Below are 15,324 nucleotides of genomic sequence, written 5' to 3' on the forward strand. Positions count from 1 at the left end.
CAATATATCTGCCTCTTTCAAATTTCTCAGCTATATCTGGGCTACCTCTTATACTTTCCAAACCATTGTTGTCAGTATAGCATTTCAAGCTCCTTGACCGTCCTTGCCGTTTGTCACCCTTGCCGAGACCGGACCGTGCAGTGCTTGGACAGAAGCTTTGCCTCCGTCGGCCATGCCCGTTCTGAGTTTCTTCCGCTCACGGGCCCCACTCAGTTGCTCCTTCGTACCTTTGCACCTATTTGCTGCTCAAATATATACTCTCTTATCGCCCTATCTGTTGTCTGTCTTGCCATGCCCGTCTTAGCTGTCTTAGCTGTCTTGGCTATTCTGTCTCTATCTCCTCTCGCCGTCTACTTTTTTCCATTTTCAGACAGGTCTTCTTCGGTGGCGCCGCCATCATCAGCCACCCGACACGGTGTCTTCTCTTAAGCAATCGTTATCCTTATCATCCTCATGTTATTTGGGTTCCGTCACCTGTCCCTAAAACTATCTGAATCTTGAAGTCTCGTACCGCTTTAGTGTATCTATATATATTAAGACTCTATACCTGCCCTGCTTTTTTTTTTTTCATCCCCACCTCTACTCTGTCTGCCATCTGTCGGGCTGTTTGTCCTTATTCCCATACTTTCTTGCGATGCAGTCCGACAAGCCGATTTCTCAAACCGAGCCCTCTGGCGGCATATGGTCGCGCACGCTCAAGCGTCTTCAGTTAGAATCTGCTAACGAGGGTCGCCGCTCCAATGCTGGTACGTATGGCTCTTTCTCTCTCTGCCTCTGCGAGTTCGTTCTAACGTAGTTAACTTTCAGACCTTGATCCTGTTCCTATCAGCAGACGTACATGGCGTACGCACAACTTCGTCATGTACTGGATCAGTGACAACTTCTCACCCTCCGGATTTCGTAATGCCGCCTCGCTCATGGATGTCGGCATGTCATGGCGCGACTCTTTACTCTGCGTCACCTTTGCCCAAGTCATTATTGCAGCCGTCATTGTGCTCAACGGTGTCTGGGGTTCAACTTACCATGTCAACTTCTCTGTCCAGGCGCGTGCCTCTTTTGGCTTCTACTTTAGTTATCTTATGATTATAATGCGTATGATTGTCGGTATTTTCTGGTATGGCATCAACGCCTACACTGGTGCTGAGTGCGTACGGTCAATGATTTACGCCATCTGGCCGTCGTTTCATAACGTTGCAAACACAATGGCATCAAACGCAAACATCGACACTCAAATGATGACAGCTTATGTTGTATATTTTGTGATCGTCGTGCCCATGCATATGATCCCCATGCACCAATTGAGATGGCTTTTCACCATCAAGGCAATCACTACCCCCATCATTGGTTTCGCTCTTATGGGATGGACCGTTGCAAAGGTTGACGCCTCGCAGCTGTGGGCGCAAAACTCGACCCTCAAAGGCTCCGCTCTCGGATGGGCTTTCATGTCTGGTTTGTATGCAAACATTGGCTCGTGGTCGACTCTTGCCGTGAATGTACCCGATTTCACTCGCTATGCAAAGTCCAACGACGCTGCCTATATCACCCTCTTTGTTTTGCCTGCAACTGGATGTCTAGTCACTTTCTTTGGTGTCGTTGTTGCGCAGGGCTCGCGAATTTTATACAATACTCTCTTATGGGATCCTCTGCAGTTTATTGACATGTGGACTTCGAGAGGCGGCCGTGCTGCAGCCTTTTTTTGCGCATTCTTCTTCCTGATCTCGCAGATTGCCGTCAATATTGCGGCTAACTCTGTATCGGCTGCTAACGATCTCAACTGCTTGTTCCCCAAATACATCAATATTCGTCGTGGCCAGCTCATTGTTGCCGTTATTGGATCTTGGGCGTTGACGCCCTGGAACATCTTGACTGGAGCACCAGCTTTCCTGAGTTTTATGTCTGGATACTCTGTTTGGCTTGGACCATTAGTCGGAATCCTTCTCTCGGACTTCTACCTCGTCCACAAGCGCAAGTACAACGTCTGGGAGCTATACGACTCGAATGGAATCTACCGATACAATAAATGGGGAACCAACTGGCGCGCGTTCATCGCTTTCTTCATCGGCTGGGTGCCTCTTCTACCCGGCTTTATTCCCACTGTCAACTCACACATCACTGTCTCGGCTGGCGTCACTCACCTCTACAATGTCGCGTACTTTTACGGCACCTTATCTGCTTGCTTCTCGTACTGGGCTCTGTGCAAGATCTGGCCTGCCAAAGAGACCTATGTGCCGTATCCGGTCTATCCTGAAACCGACATTATTGAAGCCAGAGACAGTGATGAGCAAGAATCGATTGTGTATGGCCAGGAACAGGTCGTGATTACATCCGCTGAAGACGAAAAGACTAAGGAGTCGTAAGTTTACTTTGTGGTGTGTTTTTTTATTCTGTTGTACAATTATAATTCAATTCTTTCTTCATAATTCTTCATGATTCTATATTTGCGATCGTAGTCTGATTTTTCATCATTTCACTGAGTCATGCATCACGTCATGAACCAAGCCAGTTTCGCGAAAACTGCTGCAAAGACACGACACGCAGTACAATTGTGAGATCTCGGGATCTCGCTGAGCAGTCCAAGTCAGTCTTGAGTAGGCGGTAGCAATATACAACGGCAGATATAACAGCAAAACAACCAGTTGACAATGATATCGCATGAAAGGACACTGTCAGCAGCAGACAAAGAACGAATATAAAGAATGAGAAGTGGTGCAAGATCACATCATCTACGCTAAGCCATTTATGGAAGTCTAGTTTCTTGATATGGATTAGCTGACTATTTTTGTTTATGTAAGCCCCACGTATTTTTTTGTCCGGGCTCGAGACCATGCAATAGTTGCGGGATCCTCTAGAAAAATATAAGCCACCTGGCTCGCTGCCGTCCACTCTTTTTCTGCCAGTTTAGATCTCTCATACTTATACGAGTTCAATTCTACTTAAAAATATCACACAATGTCGAATTCATTCGCAACCATCCAGTCAATTGCGGCCTCAACCTTCCGCAAGACTCGCGACAACTCCACCACCGTCGAGAAGGACGAGGAGGGAAGACTCGTGCTTGCTGGTGACGCCTTCGAGGAGGCGTCCTACCCCAAATACCTGCCTACATGGGACACCAGCGAGCACCATGAGCCCTTGACTCTCTTTGACTTTGTCGATCCTGGTACGAAGGCCGATCCTGCTCTTCCCAACCTCCTCCCTGTCGATGGCAGCCAGAAAGTCAAGCGCCTGACACCAAAGTTTGGCTCTGAAGTGCGCGGCGTGCAACTCTCTTCATTGTCGTCCGCTGGTCGCGATGAGCTCGCTCGTCTTGTTGCCGAGCGCGGTGTCGTCGTTTTCCGCGACCAGGACTTTGCTGATCTCTCGATCGATGAGGCGCTCAAGTTCTCGTCCCATTTTGGCCGCAATCATATTCACCCTACTTCTGGCGCACCCAAGGGATACCCTGAAGTGCATCTTGTCTATCGTTCGAAGAACGACTCGGTTTACGACTCGTTTTTCGAAGACCACATCTCCTCGATTGCCTGGCACTCTGACGTCTCCTACGAGCTCCAACCCCCCGGCGTTACGTTCCTTGCCATGCTCGACGGCCCTGAAACCGGCGGCGATACCATTTTTGCCGACGCTACTGAGGCTTACAACCGTTTATCGCCTACCTTCCGCGAATTCCTGTCCACTCTTGAAGTTTTTCACTCTGGTGTTGCGCAGGCCCAGTCCTCACGCGCCCAGGGCGGTATCGTTCGTCGTGATCCTGTTGAAAATTTTCACCCTCTTGTCCGCGAGCATCCCGTTACCGGCAAGAAGTCGCTCTACGTTAACCCACAATTCTCGCGCTACATCAAGGGCATGAAGCGGGAGGAATCGGATGCCATTCTTAACTTCCTCTACGACTTTATCAGCAAGAGCTCTGATATCCAAGTTCGTGCCTCCTGGGAGCCGAAGTCTGTCGTTGTTTGGGATAATCGTCGTACTTTGCACTCTGCTTTGTTGGACTGGGAGTCTGGTGAGAGACGCCATGCGTTTAGACTTACACCACAGGCTGAAGTGCCTACCGCTAGTTTTGCAAAGAAATAATTTGGGAGCTGATGAGCGGGAAGGATTTAGTAATTAGGAGTTTAGGTTATTTTTATAAAAATATAGGCATCATTAAAATTTATATGGGGTACGCTTTTTTGTAGCAAACTAATACAAGCAACTACAAGTTTTGACAATATATCGATATACGAATTCATAGCTGTATATAATATTTGACCACGTGATTTGTATTATTATTTTTTTTTTTTTTTTTCGGATCAACTTTGACGCCGCTGCCGACATCGCCCTCCGATTCCGGCACTTTTTTGCTCGCTCAGAACTTGTTTACTCGGCACTGTATTTGGCCAAGATAGTTAGTTTTACCAAGACGCGTTTACTGCAAGCCCGTCTCGTCTTCTGGGTTTGCCCTCATCTTGCAACGACTTGTCTTGTTTACGCGTTCGGGCCTCCAGTTTGTTATCATTTCCGTTAGGAGCTGGGCATAGAGGGATAGCGCGAGCCACTGAGATTAGCAGTATTACTCAGATGGTGTTAATGAGAAATCAAATATAGGCTTCATAACCTGTGTATCTAGCCACTTTGATTTTTCAAGATATGCTGAGTCCGTCGGCTTCGAGTCAGGCAAAGACCCCGTTATCGACGCTTACTCCTGGCTCTTCTTCTCGAGCGGGGATTAGTAGCGACGACGGAGATATGGCTTCTATGTCGCCGGAGGACGCTGCCGCTGCTGCTAGGTTGAGAAAAATAGCCTGTGTCGAGTGTCGACAGCAGAAGGTATTCTGACTTTTCTTTTCTTTGTTTTTTTTCAGTTAGAGAGAATGTGTGCGGAGACTGACTGTTGCTCTTGAAGGTGAAATGCGACGCATATGAAAGATCGCCTGATATATGCACGAGGTGCAAGAAACGGAATCTACAATGCTCTATACAAAGCAGTTTTAAAAGAACATACAAAAGAGCGTGAGTTACTCAACCTCAACATTAGAATATTTCTTCGATTGTATTCGTCGATATACTAATAACAATCTTTTAAAGCCGCCTAGCTGCTGTGGAAAAGGAAGTTGAAGAACTTCGGCGTTCGCTAGAATCGCAAAGTTCGGACCAAGACATGGTTTCTCGCACATTACTTGATCTTGCCCGCGGTAAGTCGCCAGTAGAGAAAGCGGCCAAAGGCGCAGATACAACTACTGCTGATGGCGACTCCACGCCTGCCCTTGCCTCGCAGCGATCTCGTGATTCATCAATCCTAAAATACGACGATGATAATGGTGACGATAATCAGAATCCTTCAGAATTACCAAATAAGCAGGCAGGTGGTTCGATTCCGCCATCTTTGGTACCTAGTAATGCGCAATTTTCCTGTGCGCAGCAAGAAAATCACGTCTTTCTACTGCATGAAATAACACCTAGAACACTAAACGGATTAACAGTCACTCGTGAGCAGATCCAGGGGCTGTTTTTAGAATACCAAGCTCATTATCATCCATATTTACCAATGCTTGATTTGTCAAAGGGACCAGATCATGTTTATATGAAGTCTGATCTATTGTTTTGGGTTGTTTTAGAGACTGCCTCACGTATATATTCTGATGTCGCGCTTTTCCCTATTTTATCAGCTAAAGTCAAGGATCTCGTTTCTCGGCAACTTAATTTACCTATGCGATCAGCCTATGACGTACAAGCTATTCTGATATTCACGCTGTGGCCTCCACCCGCTGGATCCCTCAATTCTGATCCATGCTGGCATTCCTGCGGTTTGGCGATGTTCAACGCTGTAAAACTGGGATTACACTGTATGGGTCGGACGCAAGATTTTGGCAGAGTCAAAGTTAGTCCGCAATACTCTGAGACTCAGGAACAAGCAAAGACATGGGTTGCTTGTAATATCGTTTCGCAATTATTGTCAATGGCAATGGGATATCCTACATTTTCAATGTACAATTGGTCGATTGAAAATGCTTTACAGCCGCAATCTTTTATGATTATGCCATCTGAGTTAAGGACGCAGATTAGACTTGCAATGTTTAATGACAAAATTGTCAAACTGTTGTGTCAAGATGTACGAGATCCGTGTGGCAATGTCGACTCTGTCACGCGGCGATCTTTGATGAAGGTATTAGCACTAGAACTCGATCAGCTAGAAGTGAATCTAGATCTCGAGTCTGACATCAGTAAACTTCTATTGCATGTCACACGCACGCAGCTTTATGCATTTGCATTTCTTAACGATGATCCAGAATTGTACTCCGACGATTTGATCAGAGCGTACCAGACCGCGATTGCAACGATTGCCTTTGTCGAAACTATGGACGAGAATATCTCCGCAGAAGGGAATTTTTCAAAATTGCTGTATTTGCCGCTATACCTTCAGATCGATATTGTAATTGCCGCATTTGTCATTTTCAAGCTTCAATTTTCGAAGCTCGCTGAATTATTAGATACCACATCCGGCAAACGACATTTTGCAAGCGCTATTGCAATTATGAGAAAATCATCGGTCAAAGAGAACGATTTCCCAATTCGAGTTTCAACAATTATGTTTCAGCTTTGGAAGCTTCATTCAAAAGATCGCGCGGACGCTATTCGTGATGGGGCGGCTCCTAAATATGTCTCGCCGAAATTAAAACTTGTCTCGAGAATGGCGCCGAGTGTGTTATTTGATAGTATTTGGGTGTGGCGAGAGCGATACGGCACTTTTCAAGTACAGCCCGCTGGAGCGGGACAAGCTCAGCAACATCCTATTTCGACACAATTACAGCATCAGCATCAGCGACAGCAACAACCTTCTCAGCATTCGACAGGCAGTGGATCTACCTCACAGCCGCAGTCTAAAATCACGTCGCCTAAACTGCGCGAGAGAATGACGAGCGACGGACCGCAGCTTAAACACACGCGGGGTGTTATCGCACTACTAGATAATACAAACTTTACAAACGGTCCTACATTTGAGCAGCAGGATTCGCCACTTCCACTACCGATGATTGCGCCTACTCCCCTGTTACGGCTAGACGATCCACGACAGCAGGTTCCAGGAAGCAGAAATCATTCAGCTGGACCACTGTCTCCTCCTCAATCAATCCCCCCACCATCAATGGGTACAGATGAGTTAGTCAACTTCTTAGATAATGAGGCTGTGGCGTTTGATCATTTATACCTTGATTGGCAGGAAATGGGGGTATTGTGGGATGATATTTCTTCTATTTTCATGGGTTCTAGCGTTGATGAGAATCAAGCCACTGCTCCTGATGAGATTGGAGCGCATATACCGGAGGGTCTATCGTAAGCACTGAAAAAAATTTTTCGATTTTTCAAAGGGTGACTGTAAGCGGCAGTTTCTCATCAGCGCGGACTTAGACAAACAGTTGTGACTCTCCTTTAGGACTGGGTCTGTGTTGCATTTTGGTACCACAAAATGTTGGATTCTACTCGAGATGACGCGAAATCAGAAGCTGTACTTTTTGCAACAGCATTTGTGTTCCAGATTTGTATAGCCTTCAGATGGGCAAAGAATGATACGGAACGAACACTGCATAGCGAAGTTAAAGATAGCATTAAAGAAGCAAGCAAGTCATCTTTCAATGCCAATGGTAAAAAAAGGATCAGACAAAGTGCCACGCTCAATACCAGTTTAGATCATGTTGATCATATTGATTGTGTTATGCAAATCCTGCTGTTGTTGTTGTTGTTGTTGAATACTCTATGAGTGGGCGGGTGCCAAGTTAGATACTAATTCTGAAAAATTTACTGAAAGAAAACAATAATGGAGATGATACTATGCGTGCAATGAAGGCATTCAAAAATCTAGTTAAGATCTGAATATAAGTGAAGGAGACTATCAGTGGTTTGCATTTCTCAAAATGGTACTTGACACACTCCTAGTATGATTCTATGCGAGTAGTACAATCAATTCAAGATACTGATGAGCCACGACATTGAACTTTACGAATTTTCAATCTTGGATAACAAAAGCTTAAAAAACCATCCGAGCTGGGAAAACGACAGATGTAGTGTATTTCCAATAATAATAATGTGTAAGTCGCTTAACAGAAATCTAAAATACATATCTTGCACTAAAAAAAAAGGTAAGCTGTTTTTTGCTTTTTACTCTAAAGATTTTTGTAATCACTCTTCTCGTATATAATAAATACACATAACCTGATCAAACATTCATCGATTTGCTGCAACTTCAGCCAATGCGTAATCATGGCACTCTAACCACGGATCACCAGATTCTGTCCGGTTGTAGAACTTTGGGAAACGAATAAGGAGCCCGTGCGATTCGAGACCGCCCGCTTCACGGAAGGCGTAGGACAACAAAGTATTCATATATAGCCACGACATGACGCCCTTTTTCACATGAACGCGATCGTTAAAGACAGGAGTATGACCCGTGACAATGCGCGACCAATCAAAAACTTCGATGCCTAGTGAGTGAGCGAGCGAGCGCGACACGCGATCCATGTCGTAAAGCATTAGATCTTGAGTACCTTCTTCGCGATGGACGGTAAGTGATCTGTACATCAAGTGCGCGTCTTCGCCGAAAATTTGTCGCAATTGAGCAACAAACTGCCGCTGCCGGGCCATGTAATATCTCAACTCCGGCCAAGTCATTGCACGTGCAACAGCTCCGTCAAGATCAATGTTTTTGTCGTGCATCTTTCTCATTTTGGAAAAATTGACTTGATCCCAGAGACCTGATTGATACATGACTAGATCCGGGGCCTGTCCGTCGAGACCCCTAACATCAGAGAGTGTTGGCTCGAAGATATGCTTGTAGCGGTCTTCAAAGGTGATGTACTTCATCTGAGGCTGCCACCACCAAGTTGAGCGATATGAAACGTACGAAGCCAGGTGCCAGTGGTACATAGTGAAGTTGAGGTACGGCACATGACAAAAAGATGTTGTGTGTCTTTGCGATCCTTTCTTCATCAACAAGCCAAGTTCTTCACAAAAGTACTGAATCATATAACGATCGACCGAATCGGCGCATAAGAGGATGCGTTTATGTTTCAGCCACTGCAGTCTCCAGGTCAAAGTGTTTAGCTTGCTTGTATCGTCCTCTGTCATATCACCGGGTGTATTGATTTGCTTGCGAAGAAGGTTTGCATGCACAGTCATATCCATCATCCAGGAGTGTGGTGCCGTCTTCACAATGCTAACGTCCGGTTTATCGTTACTGATGAAATCAGGCTCATCGTTAATGCTGACTACGGAGGCAGATCCAAGGTGGACGGCAGTCGCCGGGTCGTCCAGCTTATTAATTTCTTCGTCGTAGAATGGGACGTATAGGGATAATTTGTAGTCTTTGGGTTGGTAAAGATATCCGGGCATCTTATAAGGGTCCACACAGTCAACATTGAGATCAACATCTTCTTCTTCTATTTCCTGAGCCTCCTCATTGTCACCCGATTTCGAGACTGCGGCTAGGACAGATTGAAATAAATCAGAGGCCGAGTCCTTGATGCCCTGTGCCGTGCTGGCTATCGAGCTTACCCAGTTGGTCTCTGTCAGATCAGCCTCCTGGCCAGCAACTTTATTATCTGCAGCAGTAGAACTACTTGCTGAAGCATCCGCGGCTTGTGATTTCGAGGGAGGAACGGCAATGGTTGCGCTCTTCTCGGTAGACTGAGTGAAGAGGTTGCCTGCATAATAAAGGGATAGCGCGCAAGCGAGGAGAGCCGCGAAGGCCAAGATGGCGCGAAAGACACCCAGGCGCAGCATAGCAGTAGCCCAAAGGAGAAAAGAAGATAGAGTTGAGGTTCAACTGTCAACTAGAAATTGGGGAGGCTGAGTATGAAAAAGTCTGAGAAAGTATGAGAAAGTCTGAGAGTGAATGGGAGATTAAGCAGTCGACTGCGGCGTGTTGCAGCGCGTCTGCGCATATACACCGCGCCGCGCGCACAATGATCTCTCAGCAAAACTAATGCTTCTTCTCACCTATCGTTATTTTAAGTCTCACGTCTACGATATGCCATGATTGCGTAGGTTATTTCTGTCAGTAAATATTGCTGATAAGTGCCGTGAGAAATTACAGCGATCAAAGTGTGGTATCTTCGAAGTCTAGGCCCTTTCGGTACAGCCGCCGCTCTGGTCGGAAATCGCACGCCAAAACGTTTCGGATTCCATTGCATTGCACCAACAGCGTATAAACAGCGATGTCGATCGGGTTCCTAATTCGAGGCGTAGCGTATCGTTTGAGTCCTGTTGCGGAGAAGCATGGTGCCCTTGTTGATGGCGTGCACGTTGATAGGAACTGCAGACTACAGCCTCAAGAGTCTCTTTCGTATAATCATGACACTCTCTTAGATTAATCGAGAATGATATCCGTTCTTTTAATCTTTTTGGGGTCACAATCGGAGAATTTTGATGTGGCCAGTCTTTCTGGTGCAACTTCATTGATGTGATCCGATTTCCGACAAGAACGTAGAATAAGCTTGACAAAAAAGAGCCAGTAGTGTTTCTGCCATCCAGAATAACACTTGAGTATATTTCACTTCATAAAGGTCATTTAGTACCCTATGGACAAAATAGAAGTACTTGTCTTGTGAGTTTTTTCGCTTTGATTATAGGAGAGCGCTTCTTGACCAAAATTCCGCAGATTGAGTTACAGTTTTAACAGCCTCAAGAAGCTTCTTTGAAAGTACTTGAAGATTCAACTCTTGTGGTTCGACAGCGTATGCATTCCATTTGGTGCAGTTTGAATTGATTTCAAAATTTTGCTCGAAGACATCCAATTCTGTCTGAGATTTGTCCGCCAGCAGATGATCCGCCCCTTTTCCAAGTGAGAAGTCCAAGCATCTAATGTAAAATAGAAAAACAAATTATTCTTTTCTGACAAGGGCCGTTTGAAGAGTTAACAAGAGAGCGAGGATGTTCTGGTGGGCCTCAATGGACGTCGCTAGACCAGTAACTACTAGCCGACTCGTAACTTGTGGACGTAAAAGAGTTCGTGCGTGACTCCATGACTCTCTAGTAGCTGAGAAGCTACTGCAATTGAGCAAATTACAATTCGTCTTTGATGGAGCCTGCACGTAGTCGTCGAGCTGAGTAGCCAGCTTTTTCATGAATGTTGTCCGAGTCCTAGATGTTGACAACGCTATTCATGAGTGTTCGCTCCGGACTGTGCTACCTCGATGTCTGTGCTAGCAACCAAATATATTCTATAAGCCTCCAATGTTTCGAGCAATAGCGAGAGCCCTGAATATTGTATCGGCCGTTGATGCTAATCAAAAACTACTCAGCAGCTTGGGCTTCCACACTCGCAAGCTATCTTTGCAAGACACTCTTTGCTGGACGTGAACAAGATCCCGCTACAGCACGAAAAAGCAGATAAAATACGATAATATGTGAATGCATAGGTAAGAAAATTTGCAATACATATAGCGGCACTGGTGTGATTTTTTATAAGCCTATATAAGTAAGGCCGGTATCGTTCATAATTAATTGACTTATTTGCTACAACCGTTGACGAATGCAGGAATAACAGCTATCCAGCACCAAAAAAATCTTCATATATATAACCAAAGTATTTCAATAAGTAGAGCTTTCTTGATTCTTATTGTTGAGAAAATTAAGCCCTTAAGAGTCTATACTCGCAAAGGCTCGCTAGTGCAACTTATTGACGAAGCGAGCGCGGGAAGCCACCTTGATGGCCCGAGCGTCAGATAAATCTCTAAGTGTCTTAGCCCTTCGTCTACCGTACTCGTTTTCACCACTTCTAGCAGTACATCAGCACCACGTTGATAATGCTCCGAAAAATGATACATCAGAAATTCCCTTATGCTGCCTCTCCCCCTTGCTCTGGGCACGTACGAGCCATTGCCCTAGCAAAGATCCCTGCATTCTCATATACCTGTCGTGTGATCGGTCCATGTCTATACTCTAACATGTACGACATCTCCCTTTGCACCAAGTACACATAATTTGCATGCACAAGTCTTACATACTCGCTTTGAGAAAAGCAACGCTGACAGGCCACCTCTGCATCTTCTTGTTTGAACGCGCTCATATGTGTGTGCTCCATCGGGAAGAGATCATAATTATCTAAATCTTCGTGAATTGCGTCTATCAATCCCGGCGGAAACTGGTTCACAAGCCACTCTATCGATTGCCTTTGTAGACCGTTAGCGGGAAATGGGCTACTGTAGGATTCATTGAGCATTTCTGGAAAGGTATCAGCATAAGAGGGTATAAGTGGTGAGACCGAGACCAACTTTGAAGATTTCCTACTCAACGGACTCCTAAGAGCTGAACCCATATCTTTGTCTCCATCCATCATTTTAATATCAGAATCTTCACAGCCACTCAATAGCGCTAATGGGTAATCAGACTCAATTTCATCCCACGGACGCCTGTCTGACAAAAAATCTGTAAGCAGCTTAGAGCTTCTTTCCTTTCCATTCTCATTTGTTGCCGTAAGTTGATGTGCATTTTCGGCATTTATACTTATACATGAGGGTGGCAGAGGGACATACTGTGTTACAACCAAATTAGTGTCACATATGCTCTCTTGTTCATGGTGGCAATCATCATTGTCGCGTCGGCTGCATGGGGCCCGAACGTATCTCTCTGGGGCATTGTCTGAGACCGATAAAGAAGACTCCGCATGACCTTGAGCATTGTCATGCGGTGACGCACAGTCATTATCTTCGTTTTTGCTAATTAGCTGCGTCGAAATCTGATTCTCATTTCCGTTGCGGTTTTGTACATCTTTGGGATGAGCAATGATGTCGTCGGTAGATTTTTTCGCGGTTGAGTAGGTGCTCTGTTGAGCCTCTGCCAGTCCAACTTCTAATTCAAATTGCCGAATATCAGATAAGTCGCATGTCGTACTCAAGATATGATTATCTTTCATTTCAGTCTTAGATTGGCAAGTGGGTATTCGATTCCAGGATTTTTGAGAGGATTTTTTAGAATTTGTGCTGATACTAGAGTCTTCATCTTGTGTGAAGGAGTCAGTGAAATCAGATGCCTCATTCAAAGAATCAGACAGATTTAGCTGCGAAGCACGCTGCTTTTGAGAGAATATTTTTGAGAAAAAAGCCCGGTGGACTCTAAAGTGCCTATGCTGTCTGGTTTGAAGATTAATAGTGGTGGTGCTTGAGGTCAAAGAGTCAATGGGGTTTGCATTATCTGCTTCGTTTGAATGCTAAACCAAAATTTTGATTAGTTTATCTGACGTACTGTTTCCGTGTTGCCGTAGTATGTACCTTGCAAAGCAATAATTTAGTAAGAATCCTGTAGAAGAACCTATAAACCTGCAAAAGAGGAACAGTGTGTGTTAACAAATCGGTGTCCTTTTCCAATCATCTCTCTCTCTATTTTAAATTGGAAACAAATGGGTCAAAAAGTAGAGAAATCAAGGTACTGACTATGTATCCAAACTTTTTCAGAAAACTGGAAGGGTATTCAAGCAGACTGGTCATGGCGAATAAGAAGAAATATGTCGCGCGCAGACTAAATAGTGCACGCGAAGCAAGCTCAGTTTCGCGTGATTTGCAAACGGGAATCTAGTGATATACAATAAAAAATTAGCAACAGTCAATAATAACATAAACTTTGAAGTCTCTCTCACGAAAGAGGTTAGTATCGGCGTGAATCAAAGAGGCGATTGTTGTGAGTTGTTGGAAGTTGCTTGACAACAATAGAGTGTGGGGAAATTAGTAAACCGACCACCAAGCTTATAATCAGCGCCCACTTATAAATTTACTCCTCTACTCAAAGAAGGTCTTTGATAATGAGTGTCTATAGGTTCCAATATTGTTACATATATATATTATTTACAAATAAATTCTTGAGAATATACAGTCATCGAAATATCGACTTTATGACACAAAATACCACCATTCTCAAGCTTATTTTTTCTTCTTGACCATAGCAGCTGACCCTTTAGTCGGGATAGTTGCTCTGTTTTCCATCGCAATTTTGTGAATAGCATCCTTTTTCTCCATCGAAGTTCCCGTGTCACACCCTCTACGAAGAGCAACGATCGCATCACCCAGTCTAACACCATATGAAGGCGAAGGTCGCTTACGTGCCTCGTCCAACAGCCAGAGCAATGCTCTGCTCGCTCGCTGTCTAGGCGTCAGCGCTTTGGGAATCATAATAACCTTTGCTCCCTTCTTAACCCGATTAATCTTGACTAATGGCTGAGTCTTCTCAACCACATACCGCAGAACAGAGATAGGATCTTGATTTAGTCGCATGCGAACGATGATAAAAGCTTCGTTGACAATACGCTGCGCCACGGTCTTTTTGCCATCTCTCATAATAATATTTACCAGATGAGACACTATCTCATCTTCTGGTAACGGAAGGTGGTTGAACTCTCCACTTTTTCGAACCTTGGCTAGTTGGTAGCGTGAGTCAAACGGCAGGGGCTCACCAGGCACACGTTTAGCTTCGAGAGCTGCGCGTTTTGCCTCCAGTTTGAAACGCTGCTGCTTCACAGTGTCGCTAATATCATTGAGAACGGTTGTACCAGTCTTTGCGATGTAATCTTCAAGAGAAAGACCAGAAACTCGAAGATTCACTAGATGAGCAGAAATCTCAGACATAGTACGATGGCGTTCCCTATCTGCTTCTCTTGCTGCTTTCTCCTCTTCCGTAAGAATTATTGGTTCATAAACTTGTTGCTCAGCACTCGGTTTCTCGGGCTCCTCCATAAGCTCTTCGACAGGAGTACCTTTCTCGAGAGATTCTTCCAAGTCAATATCCTCTATCTGCTCAGCCCTATCTTCTTCTGCCATCGCCTCTTCAATATCCTTCTTGATTGCCTCCTCATCTGGCAGCTCTGGTGCAGCATCGCCCAATGTATTCCGAACAGCCTCGTTTTCCAGTTTAACCACCTCTGGTGCAGCTTCTGCACCTTCAGCGTCTCGCGCGAGAACTTCACCAACCGGAGTTCCGGCTTCACCTTCCGGAGAAAGCTTCTTGTCGTCATTCAGCCGAAATTGAGTAGATGAAAATAGTCGTCGTGGCTGAATCGTATGAGATTGTTGTAGTCGCAAGTTACTGCAGACCGGAAATGCTGAAAGAGAATTCGAATATACTGGTATCCTTCGAACGCTGGCAAGCGCCGTCCGCCTTGCAGATTGCATATTCCTTGTCTAGAATCAAAACACAGAGTGTATATCAACACTAGACCTTTATATAAGAAGTTACGGCGTTGCAATTGCCAATCAAACAACAACAATCTTTGCACTCGGAATCGACAAGACCAAAGTCCACACGAGCCGAAAAAATTAAAAAGGTTCTGGCGACGCGGTTTGTAGTTTATGCGCATGATCTACTGTA

General features: G+C 45.0%; 6 protein-coding genes across 6 annotated transcripts; 3 read left to right on the forward strand and 3 right to left on the reverse strand.

The window, feature by feature from the left end:
* Positions 1 to 250: 250 nt before the first annotated feature.
* Positions 251 to 2,410, forward strand: V2V93DRAFT_51729 (permease for cytosine/purines, uracil, thiamine, allantoin-domain-containing protein). The gene is made up of 2 exons (XM_066912716.1): positions 251 to 746; positions 808 to 2,410. The coding sequence occupies exons 1-2, from the start codon at positions 635 to 637 to the stop codon at positions 2,355 to 2,357; spliced, it is 1,662 nt and encodes a 553-aa protein (XP_066764391.1). The 5' UTR covers positions 251 to 634; the 3' UTR covers positions 2,358 to 2,410.
* Positions 2,411 to 2,795: 385 nt separating this feature from the next.
* V2V93DRAFT_373039 (uncharacterized protein) lies at positions 2,796 to 4,210 on the forward strand. Its single transcript, XM_066910876.1, has one exon. It carries the CDS (start codon positions 2,950 to 2,952, stop codon positions 4,069 to 4,071), a length of 1,122 nt encoding a protein of 373 aa, XP_066764392.1. The 5' UTR covers positions 2,796 to 2,949; the 3' UTR covers positions 4,072 to 4,210.
* A 416-nt stretch (positions 4,211 to 4,626) lies between these two features.
* Positions 4,627 to 7,312, forward strand: V2V93DRAFT_381563 (uncharacterized protein; the record flags this gene model as incomplete). Its single annotated transcript, XM_066912110.1, has 3 exons — positions 4,627 to 4,806; positions 4,883 to 4,989; positions 5,065 to 7,312. 3 exons carry the CDS (start codon positions 4,627 to 4,629, stop codon positions 7,310 to 7,312), a joined length of 2,535 nt encoding a protein of 844 aa, XP_066764393.1.
* A 905-nt stretch (positions 7,313 to 8,217) lies between these two features.
* Positions 8,218 to 9,381, reverse strand: V2V93DRAFT_311105 (uncharacterized protein; the record flags this gene model as incomplete). The annotated part of the gene is made up of 1 exon (XM_066907225.1): positions 8,218 to 9,381. A coding segment is annotated over one exon (1,164 nt), but the record flags the coding sequence as incomplete, so codon positions are not given.
* A 2,358-nt stretch (positions 9,382 to 11,739) lies between these two features.
* Positions 11,740 to 13,207, reverse strand: V2V93DRAFT_373046 (uncharacterized protein). Its single transcript, XM_066910877.1, has one exon. The coding sequence runs from the start codon at positions 12,881 to 12,883 to the stop codon at positions 11,807 to 11,809; it is 1,077 nt and encodes a 358-aa protein (XP_066764395.1). The 5' UTR covers positions 12,884 to 13,207; the 3' UTR covers positions 11,740 to 11,806.
* A 573-nt stretch (positions 13,208 to 13,780) lies between these two features.
* V2V93DRAFT_373047 (mitochondrial 37S ribosomal protein uS7m) lies at positions 13,781 to 15,287 on the reverse strand. Its single transcript, XM_066910878.1, has one exon. It carries the CDS (start codon positions 15,126 to 15,128, stop codon positions 13,884 to 13,886), a length of 1,245 nt encoding a protein of 414 aa, XP_066764396.1. The 5' UTR covers positions 15,129 to 15,287; the 3' UTR covers positions 13,781 to 13,883.
* Between the last annotated feature and the right edge of the window lie 37 nt (positions 15,288 to 15,324).

This window comes from Kockiozyma suomiensis (assembly GCF_038497685.1).
Source record: "Kockiozyma suomiensis strain NRRL Y-17356 unplaced genomic scaffold V2V93scaffold_11, whole genome shotgun sequence".
NCBI classification, from domain to species: domain Eukaryota; kingdom Fungi; phylum Ascomycota; class Lipomycetes; order Lipomycetales; family Lipomycetaceae; genus Kockiozyma; species Kockiozyma suomiensis.